The sequence below is a fragment of the Oncorhynchus clarkii genome, chromosome 6, assembly GCF_045791955.1.
Source record: "Oncorhynchus clarkii lewisi isolate Uvic-CL-2024 chromosome 6, UVic_Ocla_1.0, whole genome shotgun sequence".
In the NCBI taxonomy this organism is placed as follows: Eukaryota; Metazoa; Chordata; class Actinopteri; order Salmoniformes; family Salmonidae; genus Oncorhynchus; species Oncorhynchus clarkii.
In genome coordinates this window covers 8,466,253-8,480,820 of record NC_092152.1, presented here as the reverse complement: position 1 = coordinate 8,480,820, position 14,568 = coordinate 8,466,253, and the positions used below count along the sequence as shown (strand labels likewise).

The 14,568-nt window shown below is 44.9% G+C and overlaps 1 protein-coding gene across 1 annotated transcript in view; it reads right to left on the bottom strand.

Annotated features, from left to right (window-relative positions):
* Window positions 1-14,001, bottom strand: part of LOC139410589 (cyclin G associated kinase) — a 49,849-nt gene extending 35,848 nt beyond the window's left edge. Inside the window, exons 1-9 of the mRNA XM_071155888.1 lie at window positions 13,643-14,001; window positions 8,590-8,651; window positions 7,402-7,461; window positions 6,709-6,823; window positions 5,804-5,946; window positions 3,966-4,091; window positions 3,233-3,322; window positions 2,792-2,927; window positions 1,566-1,678 (exon numbers count right to left, since the gene is read on the bottom strand). Of these exons, the coding sequence (XP_071011989.1) occupies window positions 1,566-1,678; window positions 2,792-2,927; window positions 3,233-3,322; window positions 3,966-4,091; window positions 5,804-5,946; window positions 6,709-6,823; window positions 7,402-7,461; window positions 8,590-8,651; window positions 13,643-13,784 (987 nt within the window). The 5' untranslated portion in view covers window positions 13,785-14,001. The remainder of the gene's footprint in view (window positions 1-1,565; window positions 1,679-2,791; window positions 2,928-3,232; window positions 3,323-3,965; window positions 4,092-5,803; window positions 5,947-6,708; window positions 6,824-7,401; window positions 7,462-8,589; window positions 8,652-13,642) is intronic.
* Window positions 14,002-14,568: the final 567 nt, after the last annotated feature.

Genomic DNA, 14,568 nt, shown 5'->3' with positions numbered 1-14,568 from the left:
CAAGTATACGGTTCCTACAACATGCCAAGTCCCACAATAGGCCAAGTCCCACAGTAGGCCAAGTATACATTTCCCACAACATGCCAAGTCCCACAATAGGCCAAGTCCCAAAGTAGGCCAAGTATACGGTTCCCACAACAGACCAAGTCCCACAATAGGCCAAGTATACAGTTCCCACAATATACCAAGTCCCACAATAGGCCAAGTATACGGTTCCCACAGCAGGCCAAGTCCCACAGCAGGCCAAGTCCCACAGCAGGCCAAGTCCCACAGCAGGCCAAGTCCCACAGCAGGCCAAGTATACGGTTCCCACAACAGACCAAGTCCCACAATGGGCCAAGTATACGGTTCCCACAACATACCAAGTCCCACAATAGGCCAAGTATACAGTTCCCACAATATACCAAGTCCCACAATAGGCCAAGTATACGGTTCCCACAACATACCAAGTCCCACAGCAGGCCAAGTCCCACAGCAGGCCAAGTCCCACAATAGGCCAAGTATACGGTTCCCACAATATACCAAGTCCCACAATAGGCCAAGTATACGGTTCCCACAACATACCAAGTCCCACAGCAGGCCAAGTCCCACAGCAGGCCAAGTCCCACAGCAGGCCAAGTCCCACAGCAGGCCAAGTCCCACAGCAGGCCAAGCACTACTCTCTCCCTGTCCCTCCTTCCCTTTTGTCTTTCTTTCTCCCTCTCCTGTGTGTCGTTCTCTCTCCATCACGTGACATCACTTTCCATTAAGACTGAAACGCCTGTAGTGTGTGGATATGGCTGGGATGAGACACTCCTTTGTGACCGATGGTGGCGGGGGCAGGTGGAGGGGGCAGGTGGAAGGGGTTGAGGCAGAAGCAGGGAGGGGAGCAGGCACTCTCTCAATAGCTCTTCAGAGAGTTGGTGGCACTACTGGAGAACTGACTCCCTTTGTACCCCAAGAACTGACTTGTTTGCCATAAAAAAGTCGGGGGGGGGCTACACAGTCCCAATTCAATTCCTACATAGCCTTTGGTCCTAACTCATCAACGTTTGCAGATGTTTAAGGTGGAAGCTTTAACAAAACACTTGTTATACCAAACCTGGAGGGGTTAGGTCCGAGAACAAGGGGGAGGAAGAGGGAATCTCTAAACCTCAGTCACACAAGGAGGGAAAGGTGACCTGACTTATCGTGTGACCTTAAGCTGGGTATCCAACCAAGAATATATCCTCCTCTCTCAGAACGGAAGATAGACACCACACAACTACTCACCCCTCTCCACAAACACTCTGATAGGGGCATTGTCCTAGCATTAGCCCTAACAGAGAAATAAGTAGGTCATTGTGTGAGCAACTAAACATATATATATTTTTTTTTAAACTGGCAACATGGGGTGTTTGGCTGACATCATTACACATCCTGTGACGTTCATTTGGTATTCCGTAGTAATAGTCTATGTCAAGACACCTCATGCAAAAGGCTCTAGAAAGGAGTCATGAAGGAGTTGGGTTGCAATGCTAATAAGGTCAGACAAGCAGAAGGGGTTCAGAGGTCAAGGGTCAGGGGGTTGAAGGTCAGTCGGTTACCTCTGTGATGGGAGACTTGGGGTTGACATTGCGCGCCGCAGCAATCTCCTGCAGTTGGTTGACCAGCTCCGTGATGGACAGCCTCTCCTCTGGGTTGATCTTCAGCATGGATCCTGAGAAGAGAGGAATGGCCCAAACAGAACCTCTTAGCACATTTAAAAGCCATTTTTACATCAGCAGTTGGTCACAAAGGGCTTAACAGATAACCAGCCTAAAACCCTATGAGCAAGCAATGCAGTGGCAGAAGCACAGTGGCTAGGAAAAAAACTATAGAAGGCCTGAACCTAGGAAGAAACCTAGAGAGGAACCAGGCTCCGAGGGGTGGCCAGAGGCAGGAACACAGGAAGAAACCTAGAGAGGAACCAGGCTCTGAGGGGTGGCCAGAGGCAGGAACCAAGGAAGAAACCTAGAGAGGAACCAGGCTCCGAGGGGTGGCCAGAGGCAGGAACACAGGAAGAAACCTAGAGAGGAGCCAGGCTCCGAGGGGTGGCCAGAGGCAGGAACCCAGGAAGAAACCTAGAGAGGAACCAGGCTCCGAGGGTTGGCCAGAGGCAGGAACCCAGGAAGAAACCTAGAGAGGAACCAGGCTCCGAGGGGTGGCCAGAGGCAGGAACCCAGGAAGAAACCTAGAGAGGAACCAGGCTCCGAGGGGTGGCCAGAGGCAGGAACACAGAAAGAAACCTAGATAGGAACCAGACTCCGAGGGGTGGCCAGAGGCAGGAACCCAGGAAGAAACCTAGAGAGGAACCAGGCTCCGAGGGGTGGCCAGAGGCAGGAACACAGGAAGAAACCTAGAGGAACCAGGCTCCGAGGGGTGGCCAGAGGCAGGAACCCAGGAAGAAACCTAGAGAGGAACCAGGCTCCGAGGGGTGGCCAGAGGCAGGAACCCAGGAAGAAACCTAGCGAGGAAGCAGGCTCAGAGGGGTGGCCAGAGGCAGGAACCCAGGAAGAAACATAGAGAGGAAGCAGGCTCAGAGGGGTGGGCAGTCCTCTTCTGGCAGATCATATTTTTTCAGTGTGCGTTTCGTTACGCGTCTTTTAAACACTAGTCGTTCCTGCCAAAGACAACAACTAGACCTAGATGGACTGCTGGGTACAGGGATTCTCTTCATTTTTAATCAGATATTCTATCTATTAATTTATTTTTTTACAACCACAGGCCGCATTTACTAAGACAACCACCCATTTCAGAGCCCCGATCTGATGAATGTACGGAGGTTCCTTACGGATGAGCTCGTGGTAAACAGTGTACTTGACGTCATTCTGGGGGATGGCGTACTTCCCGTTGACTATCTGCAGCTTAGCGCCTTCCTCGAAGGGGTGCTGCTTAAAACACAACAAGTAGAGGATACAACCCAATGCCTGGAGAGAGAGAGAGACACACACACAGAGAGAGAGAGAGAGAGACACACACAGACACAGAGAGAGAGAGAGAGAGAGAGAGAGAGAGAGAGGAAAATGATCAACAGGCCATAGAGATGTGGTTAAAGGGACAATTAAAAACCTCTTAAATAACCCCCTATTCCCTTCATAGTGCACTACTTTTGACCAGGGCACAAAGGACTCACCGTAGCAGGTGATATAGCAACCAATGTAGCAGCAAACGAAACAACAACAAAAATAACAAATAGACAGAGACTAAATAATGTTGCTGTGACAAGACTTACCCAGATGTCCTGCTTCTCGTTAATGGGGAAGTTGGAGTACAGGTCAATCATCTCAGGTGTCCTGTAGGCCGGAGTAGTGTTTCTGGTGATCTGGGTACAGTGGAAGGTGACCAGAGAGGGTAACTTTAGTTTACCGGTAGCTCACAGAACTAGAATGAGCAGAACGGGCCTCCCCATTTAAGTTAATGATGTCATAATGGGTCGTCTGGCAGCCATTTTGAGTGCACCCATGAGTTTACCAATTCGCGGTTCCAAGTCCTAGTCATTCTATGTCTAAGGTTTAGCTATTTTCCTCACATTCAAATACAGACAGCATCTAACCTTTTACTTTTCCCGGGAAAATGTGGGGATTAACAGCCTGTTTCCAAGGAAATCTTATGCACGAGTGATTCTTCTAGCCAATAATTAACTTTCTGTATCCATGCTAGTTTCCTGTAGAGCACCATTAAACAAACTGGAGGAAAATAGACTGGCGTTACAGGGTTTGAGGAAAGCCAGTGTGTTCTGATTTGATTAACCAACATTGGTGCAGGAACAAAGTATAATTTTGTGTAATTATATCAATAGGAGATGGTTTCCCAGACACTAATTAAGCCTAATTCTGGACTAAAAAGTATTTAAGGAAATGATCCATTAAAGTAGATTTATAGTCCAGGACTAGGCCTCCTCTCCCCTGTGGAGTCTTCAGCGGTGATAGTGGAAGGAGTACTAGAACCGGGGTTTCCTAAATCACCTCATCCTCAACCATGGACCTCTTCTGGGCTGACCAGCCGTAGTCAGGGTAGTGGGCTATTGTGGTGGAACTGCCAAAGTCACACAGCTTGATGGTGCCTTGGTGACTGATCAGCAAGTTCTCAATCTGGAGGAGGCAGACAAAAAAAAGGACCGTGGCTCATTATGCGATTGTAGTTTGTGTGTACATTTGTTTTTCTATATTTGTTCTGGGAATTTTGTTTGTTGTAAGGCGATGTCCGCACCATTTCACCAGATCAAATTCCTGTAAGAAGTAAATGTATTTGGCGAATCAAGGTGATTCTGATAAACATCAATAAAGCAAGGACAAGAGGCAGCAACACCTTGATTTTCTAGGGCGCTTTAGAAGCAGGGTGATTTATGTTAATATCGCTTCAGAAGCAGGGTGATTTATGTTAATATCGCTTCAGAAGCAGGGTGATTTATGTTAATATCGCTTCAGAAGCAGGGTGATTTATGTTAATATCGCTTCAGAAGCAGGGTGATTTATGTTAATATCGCTTCAGAAGCAGGGTGATTTATGTTAATATCGCTTCAGAAGCAGGGTGATTTATGTTAATATCGCTTCAGAAGCAGGGTGATTTATGTTAATATCGCTTCAGAAGCAGGGTGATTTATGTTAATATCGCTTCAGAAGCAGGGTGATTTATGTTAATATCGCTTCAGAAGCAGGGTGATTTATGTTAATATTGCTTCAGAAGCAGGGTGATTTATGTTAACGCCACATTAGAAGCAGGGTGATTTATGTTAACGCCACATTAGAAGCAGGGTGATTTATGTTAACGCCACTTTAGAAGCAGGGTGATATATTTTAACGCCTCATTAGAAGCAGGGTGATATATTTTAACGCCTCATTAGAAGCAGGGCGATATATTTTAACGCCTCATTAGAAGCAGGGTGATATATTTTAACGCCACATTAGAAGCAGGGTGATTTATGTTAACGCCACATTAGAAGCAGGGTGATTTATGTTAACGCCACATTAGAAGCAGGGTGATTTATGCTAACGCCACATTAGAAGCAGGGTGATATATTTTAACGCCACATTAGAAGCAGGGTGATTTATGTTAACGCCACATTAGAAGCAGGGTGATATATTTTAACGCCACATTAGAAGCAGGGTGATTTATGTTAACGCCACATTAGAAGCAGGGTGATTTATTTTAACGCCTCATTAGAAGCAGGGTGCTTCTCAGTCTCACATCAGCAGGCCACATGAAAATATTGCAGCGAGGCAACGCCGCTCCTCAGAACATTTGTCGACCCATTCACAAAATGCATAGCCTCTGGTTTGACCTGGTTCTCAGTTGCCATTCCAAAAACACTTTAAACAATCCCTGAGTCCGCTAGAAAGTCAGGAAACAGAGCGTGATAGGCCAGGCGAAGGGGTGGAGGGGTTCCAGGGAACACAGACGTCTACATCAGCACTCTGTAGCTACAGCAAGCACATCAACAGGGTGTTTGGTCACTGATCAAAAAAAAAAAAAAAAACATCTGACAAACAAATGGATGAAAGTTTAAGTGTGGCAGTGGTAGAGCAGGGAGGGAGGGAAGTCTTACCGGAGGAAGAGAATGGTTATGTCTAGATAGCAAACAGATGGTAGCAGGTATAGTATGGTGTAGTAAAGGAGGAAGAGGTATTGGCCATGGCAGGAGTTGAGAGGGGAAGTAGGGTGATGTTGCAGCAGAGATACTGATCTTGGGTCAGTTTTGCATTTCCCCCACTAATAGTTAAGGTTAGGATTGGGAAAGGGACACTGATCCTAGAGCTGCACCTTGGAGAAATTACGAGGGCGAGTTGGGCTTTGAACTGCTCACCTTAAGATCCCGGTGGATGATAGGAGGCTTCTGTTTGTGCATGTGCTGCACGGCGCGACACGACTGGTAGAAGATCTTCAGCACTGTGTCACATGACATGGGTCCCTTCTGCTCCACCCGCTTGATGAAGTCCACCAGTTGACCTGAGGGAGGAAGACAGGAAGACAGGAAGTGCCTGATCAGCAAAATGAAGAGTACTAGTCAAAGCAATTGCTAAATCACTGGCTAAACATTATGGGGCAGTTTCCCTGATACAGATTACTTTTAGTCCTGAACAAAACATATCTTTCAATGAAGAATCTTAGTCTCTATTGAGAATGCTTTTTAGTTCCGAACTAGGCTCAATCTGTGCATGGGAAACCAGCCATAAAGGTATTGCAAATTAGTAGAAGACTACAGCGCATACATTTGCTTGATAACATCAGGTATATTCACAGAAGTATAAACTGTATTACAGACTTGTGAATATACCACTCCAAAAAAGGCCCCTAGAAGATGTCGCTATAATCCGCATTACGTTCCAGGAGGAAGAGAGAACGTTAGGCTTCTATTTCAGCCCTTAGCGCTGCGCACAGCGAAACGGAAAACGTAGTGCGGACGTAGCTTGAAGTACTGCAACAGCTTTATGACTTCACTGTGTACCACAGAGGGGGCCCGGCCCGGCCGCGCACAGAGGGGGCCCGGCCCGGTCCAGCACAGAGGGGGCCCGGCACAGAGGGGCCCCGGCCCGGCACAGAGGGGCCCCGGCCCGGCACAGAGGGGCCCCGGCCCGGCACAGAGGGGGCCCGGCCCAGCACAGAGGGGGCCCGGCCCAGCACAGAGGGGGCCCGGCCCCACACAGAGGGGGCCCGGCCCCACACAGAGCGGGCCCGGGCCCCAAAGCGATAAAGTGGAGTCTACAGTACCTTTACAGAGCTCTGTGAGAATGAGGAACTCAGCCTGGCCCGTGTCCGACTCCTCCTTGGCAATGGACGCTGCAGAGCTGAACTGCACCACGTTGGGGTGACCAGAGAGCTTTTTCTACACAAGACTCAGGTCAAAGAAAAGGAACGGATTGTCTGTATATCAAACTGGGTTGTTTCTTAAGCCCAGTTTCCATTAGTGCTTTACATTTGTTTTATTATTTTATTTATTTAACCTTTATTTAAACGAGGCAAGTAGGTTAAGAACTAATTCTTATTTACAATGACGGCCTATCCCGGTCAAAACCCGAAATTGGACGACGCTGAGCCAATTGTGCGCCGCCCTATGGGACTCCCAATCACGGCCGGTTGTGATACGGCCTGGAAAAATCAGGGCCACATTCGACCCTAAATGCCAATGGAAATACAGTTTTAGTGAATTAGGCTGTTTTAAATAATGTTAGGGTCATGAATGTGGATGTATGAGATGCCAAATCCATATTGCCATTTGACTCCTACACCAGAATGTTTTTTTTTAAAGAATATTGTCTACTTTATTCAGATTGGTCTATTTTATAAAAAATTATTATTACGTCCGACAGACACATCAGGTGTTCCTTGACTAAAGGATGTTGTCTAGGAGGAATGTTCCGTGTTTGACGTTCAACGAGAACACAGAACCACTCAAAAAGATACCATGATGCAGACCTCCTGGATGATTTCTTTGTTCTTCTCCTCCTCGTGGGACAGGAGCCTCTGTGTGCGCACACACACACACACACACACACACACACACAAACATTTAACAAATACAGAACAAAGTATGCGTTCCAAATGGCATGCTATTGGAGCTGGTCAAACGTAGTGCACTACATAAAGGAACAGGGCACTACATAAAGGAATAGGGCACTACATAAAGGAATAGGGCACTACATAAAGGAACAGGGCGCTACATAAAGGAATAGGGCACTACATAAAGGAACAGGGCACTACATAAAGGAACAGGGCACTACATAAAGGAACAGGGCACTACATAAAGGAATAGGGCACTACATAAAGGAACAGGGCACTACATAAAGGAACAGGGCGCTACATAAAGGAATAGGGCGCTACATAAAGGAACAGGGCACTACATAAAGGAACAGGGCACTACATAAAGGAATAGGGCGCTACATAAAGGAACAGGGCACTACATAAAGGAACAGGGCACTACATAAAGGAATAGGGCACTACATAAAGGAATAGGGCACTACATAAAGGAACAGGGCACTACATAAAGGAACAGGGCACTACATAAAGGAATAGGGCACTACATAAAGGAATAGGGCACTACATAAAGGAACAGGGCACTACATAAAGGAATAGGGCACTACATAAAGGAACAGGGCACTACATAAAGGAACAGGGCACTACATAAAGGAACAGGGCACTACATAAAGGAATAGGGCACTACATAAAGGAACAGGGCGCTACATAAAGGAACAGGGCACTACATAAAGGAATAGGGCGCTACATAAAGGAACAGGGCACTACATAAAGGAACAGGGCACTACATAAAGGAACAGGGCACTACATAAAGGAATAGGGCACTACATAAAGGAATAGGGCACTATTTGTGACGACTGACTAACATACGTTTTTATTTATTTATTTTACCTTTATTTAACTAGACTATTTAACTCAGTTAAGAACAAATTCTTATTTTCAATAACGGCCGGTGGGTTAACTGCCTGTTCAGGGGCAGAACGACAGATTTCTACCTTGTCAGCTCGGGGATTTGAACTTGCAACTAGTCCAACGCTCTAACCACTAGGCTACCCTGCCGCCACAGGCGAGGTGTGTGCAGAAAGGGATAATGCGTGTGAAGGAAATCCAAACGCTTACCTTGAGAGCATAGTCTTTACTGCTGCCTATGTCCTGAGCTTCATACACAAATGCAAAACCACCTGCAGAGGAAAAGACAACGAGGGATCAATGGCCCGGATGAGAGAGCCAGCACAACAATAGCTCGCTTAAGTGCTATTTCACACCCAGTGTAGTGCCAATCTCGGCCTCTATTCATAAAGTGTCTTGGAGTAGCAGTGCTGATCTAGGATCAGCCCCCCCCCCCCTGTCCATGTAATGTTACACATTATGGTTTAAAGTACCAAACTGACCCTAGGTCAGCACTCTCACTTTGAGATGCTTTATGAGTATGGGCGCTGGTGTTGTTAATGTGAAAACCTTTCATTTAAGAAACATATGTAACAGTGATCGCTATCAAAAGTCAACATAGGTTTTCCTCAACCGATTGCATTGCAGTTACATTGTCATAACAGACAAAAAAAAAACAATGCTTTAGAATTATCTCATTGAAACAGAGGTGGACGACTGAACACTAATCTGGAGACCCATATTCCAGGGGGCTTTTAGTCACTACCGTTGCCGCTAAAATCATTGACATTTGCAAGAGGTTCCGCCATGTGTCAACAGAGCACTTCTCTTTTTCACAGACAACGTTATTGCAGCATCAGTTTTGCTGTAAAGTTTTCAAGAATAGACACACAACACACTGTGTCTGATGACTCATTTGTAACAATTCTGTTCTAAGTTAACCTTCAAATGGAAAAAGGTGTGCTCTCTGCTCAAACAAGACCATAACTCAGCTTGAATGTTTCTCAGAGCAATTCTGCACATTCCAACATTGTGTCTGCATTTGGGGAGTATTAGAATTGTGTACAAAGACATTTTTTTCTCATGATTTGTTGTACTCGCTAAACACCTAACATGTAAGATACTTTCGTGTGCACTGGGCAGGCATCTCAAGTGAATACTAATTCACTATTCATTTTGCATACGCCCTTCAAGTCAATGAGGTTTTGCTCCAATTCCTTAGCGACAAACAGAGGCCCGCTGAAATTAGAGACCAGTCTGTTCTCTGTGAAACATGAAACACCGCAGGCAGGGCCTCCTCACTCTTTATTGGACAACAATGTAAAGGTGCCCTGTTTCTGGCACAACGCCATTAACATTCCACGCCTGAGGTATGTTACAGCCCTGGTATCTCAGTAACCAAATAAAGCCCTGCTAAAAACGCCAACACTCTCCTGCTTCCACAAACCAGTGTGTAGGCCGTATCTGCTACAGCAAACCTGTTAGCCAGGACAGAGGGACAAAGGTTGGAGGAGGGCTGTAGAGTGGAGACACTCCCAACTCAGGTGTCAAAGGCTAGTATAATAAGGTATAGAGAGAGAGAGAGAAAGAGCAAGAGAGAGAGAAAAGGAAAGTAAAAGAGAGAGCGAGAGCGTTCGTGTTAGACATGCTGCAAATAGTTGTTAGTGGGCCCCTCTTTGGGCCCTGGTCTATAGAACATGTTTACAAAGGGCCAGGACGACACCGGTATCTTTACTTGGGCCGGGACGACACCGGTATCTTTACTTGGGCAGGGACGACACCGGTATCTTTACTTGGGCAGGGACGACACCGGTATCTTTACTTGGGCCGGGACGACACCGGTATCTTTACTTGGGCCGGGACGACACCGGTATCTTTACTTGGGCAGGGACGACACCAGTATCTTTACTTGGGCTGGGACGACCCCAGTATCTTTACTTGGGCTGGGACGACACCAGTATCTCTACTTGGGCTGGGACGACACCAGTATCTCTACTTGGGCAGGGACGACACCGGTATCTTTACTTGGGCCGGGACGACACCGGTATCTTTACTAGGGCCGGGACGACACCGGTATCTTTGCTAGCGCTGGGACGACACCGGTATCTTTACTAGGGCTGGAACGATACCAGTATCGCAATATTAATTCCATGGTAAAAATGAAAACACGAAGCAGACCAAACTCTTTGGTCCTTTAGAAACTTGCTGTATGTAAAAATATTGTGTGCTATAGCTTGGGAGATAAATACATGTGAATCGAGATGACAACATAATGATGTTTGGTCACAATATTAGGGCTCTTTTCCAAAAGAAGTTAGTGTTTGACATTAATGCTTGTCCGGGATAGTAAAACATTTTTTTTACGAAATTCGTGCTAATGTTGGGTTTTTGAGCTAGCACCCAATAGAATCCAATTCGATCCTTGTCTAAGAATTACCCAGAATACTCCAAGCGGGCAATTGACATAGCAAAGGCAAAGTCTTTATCAATCTACACACAATACCACACAACACCACACAACACCACACAACACCACACAAGGACAAATCGAAAACTATTTTTTTGTTGCAAATAAAAAAATAAAGAACAGAAATACCTTATTTACATAATTATTCAGAACCTTTGCCTGGCACCTGGCACCATCCCTATGGTGAAGCATTGTGATGGCAGCATCATCATGCTGTGGGGATATTTGTCAGCGGCAGGGACCGGGAGACTAGTTAGGATCGAGGCAAAGATGAACGGAGTGAAGTACAGAGAGATCCTTGATGAAAACCTACCACACGGCGCTCAGGTTCACCTTCCAACAGAACAACGACCCTAAGCACACAGCCAAGACAACGCAGGAGTGGCTTTGGGACAAGTCTCTGAATGTCCTTGAGTGGCCCAGCCAGAGCCCAGACTTGAACCCAATCAAACATCTCTGGAGAGACCTGAAAATAGCTGTGCAGCGACAATCCCCATCCAAACTCACTGAGCATGAGAAGAATGGGAGAAACTCCACAAATACAGGTGTGCAAAGCTTGCAGCTTCATACACAAGAAGACACAAGTCTGTGAACGCTGCCAAAGGTGTTTCAACAAAGTACTGAGTAAAGGGTCTGAAAACTTATGCAAATGTAATTTGAGATTTTTTTTTGCAAAAAAAAAATCTAAAACCCAGTTTTTGCCTTGTCATTATGGGGTATTGTGTGTAGATTGAGGGAGGGAACTATTTAATACATTGTAGAATAAGGCTGTAACGTAACAAAATGTGGAAAAAGTTAAGGGGTCTGAATACTTTCTGAATGCACTGTATCTGCCAGACTCCACTGAGGCACATCGATCTGCAGGTTGAACATGGTGAGACTGTAGACTCCTAAATTGACAGCTGTAAAATAAGCCCCAAAAAAAAAAACTGTACTAACTAGCTACTTCACATGCTGATATTCTCTTCGGTATTATTGTGTGTGGCTATGTTTGCTTGCTAGCTAGCTAACTAACTAGCCAGCCCACAGAGAGAGCATTGCAGAGTTTGTAGTCGACTTGAGCTGCAACAGACAACAAAATGAAACATTTGTTCACAAAAAAATATTATTCTCACATTAGTGTTATTTAACACTGTAAATGAGTTTTGGGGTGGATTTTTCTTTGAATTTCTAACGGATATTTTAATCTCTGTCACATGAAACCCCTTGTGAGTGCTCTTTTGATTTGTTTTTTCCCCACTAATTGCATTTTGGAACATTCACTCGGACTCTACAGCCATGTGCGCATTTGTTGAGCTTATAATATGAATAAAACATTTCCGATTTTTTTATTAATGTGCAGTGGTTGTATGAAATTTGGATCTGTCGTCCCAGAGTCTGTTTTGAACCGGAGGAAATTATTTAATAAGGATTTAAGTATTTGGTTGTAATGTTGCAATATTTTATAGGCTACCAAGGGAGGCCAACCATCCTCCAGGAGAGCCTTAAAGGGGCAGTGTTGTGTTTTGAGAGGCTTAAATATTCTAAGAGGCCAATAGGCAGAGTGTAGACTACATTTTTGTCTGATTCTCTATGGTAAACAAGATTGAAATGCATTTTTGTTGTGGTTCCTTTGCATAATACAATGATGTAAAAATTGTTACAAGTGACTTGAGTTTTTGGACAAGTAAAAACTATCTGTACTACTTGTCCTATGGACATTGATGACAGCTAGGGGACAAGGCAATGTAGCCTATGGCAATGTAAAGGTCCTGATTAAATCGGGACCGAATTAGAGAGGTGCGGAGATCCTGCAATCATTTCAAAGTCAATCTTAAAACAATCCTTTATTGTCAACTATCTTTAATATGTTTTATCAATGAAAGGAAGTGTCTCAGATGAGAACACAGTGCGCCTGTTTAGTTAATTATAAATTCTGAAGGTCTTCGTCATCAGGACTTTGTGCGGGTATTTCTATTTCTTTCATGACCATTTTTGACAATCTAAAATTGTTGGATGTCCATACACTCCTTTTAAAAACTGACAACATTACAATAAACCTGATCACAAGAACAAATATGTTCCTTAATAAGGAACTATGAAGCGTCGCTTGAGAGTGAGACGAGAAAGTGTTTGATTAAAGGGAAATTGGTTCTCCATTTTGATGGCATGAAACACTGCAGGTCTCAGGAGTCTTTTCTGTAAACTTCCACATGAACAATACTGCACTGCTTTACGTTGAAGATTCTCAGAAGAGGTAATACTACCAACGAAACCGAAGCACTTGCTCTTTTCCTGCTCCATCTCTCCCCAGATTCCTCAAAAATGTCAGCTGTCTGTTTCAAGGGTAAGCAAGAACCTGTCCCACGCAGGTTATGTGTACTGAGGGCAGAAAATAGTAAGTAGGTACTAGGTAGTTCGATTGTATACAGTCTATATAGATATTATCCATGACACATTTCTAAACAAAGTTATCTAATCATTATGTTACATGGACAGCACAGCTAAAGTACCCGTATTTATATTAACGTATTTATATGTACAACCCTCGCACCAGTATATCATCATGTGACTTGTTGACACCTGCCTATCATGTCAATACAGCCGTCTTAACAGTTGGCCGTAAATAAAAACATAAAATACTATAATATCTAGTATGTCTTGTTAAAATCATATTCTAGCTAGCTGATAAAGGATGCTAACAATAAACCAGATAGCTAGCTAGCTAAAGTTAGCTAGCCAACCGGTATGGCTAGCTTGCTAGCTAGTTAACATTAGCAAGCCTAGTGTCATGTAAATGTGACGTTTTCGGATTATCAACCTTGACACATAACTCACCTTCAGCTATAACCCTTTTGATTCTCAGTTTCATGTCACCAAGCTCCACAATTTGCCCAACAAAATCATTTTGGTCTCGACTTGCGCCTCCAGTGCCACCAGGCCCTGCCAGGAAATCAAGTGCCGACTGGAAGAGGGACATTTTGTCCTGAGTCCCCGGTGTAGCTCAGCGAGCTCTTTCCAGGCCTTACAGAGATAATATGCTGTAGGCAAAGGTTTTAAAAAATCAAATCAGTGATGTTGTTAAGTTAATTATGAACGTTGGTGTCTGGTTATTTGATTCCTTCGCTACACAAACATTATCGTCCTACTCATCTAGAGTGGCCATGACTGCACTTCCGTCAGGTGGTGACGCTCGTCGTGACGTCACAAACATTCTTCTTCTGTGGTATAATGGAGGTCCGCAAATTAAAGTTTAAGAAGAATGCCGCCACCTACTGTGCTGGAGTGTGCGTTCAATAAAAGGTTTTCCTAATGCTGTACTAATAAGAAAAATAAATAAACGAATAAATCCCTACTAACAAACACTCACCAAAACCCTTCCAACCCCCTAGTAGAAGCACCAGTGCTTGGCCTCCCAATTTGCACAGCAGTCTAAGGCACTGCATCTCAGTGCTAGAGGTGTCACTACAGACCCTGGTTCAATTCCAGGCTGTATCACAACTGGCCGTAATTGGGAGTCCCATAGGGCGGCGCACAATTGGCCCGGTGTTGTCTGGGTTAGGGTTTGGCCATCATTGTAAATAATCATTTGTTCTTAATTAACCGACTTGCCTATTTAAATAAAGGTTAAATAATTGTTTTTTAAATTCTGACAGAATGTCCACTTACTAAGGGAGCAGCCACTTACTAAGGGAGCAGCCACTTACTAAGGGAGCAGCCACTTACTAAGGGAGAAGCCACTTACTAAGGGAGAAGCCACTTAC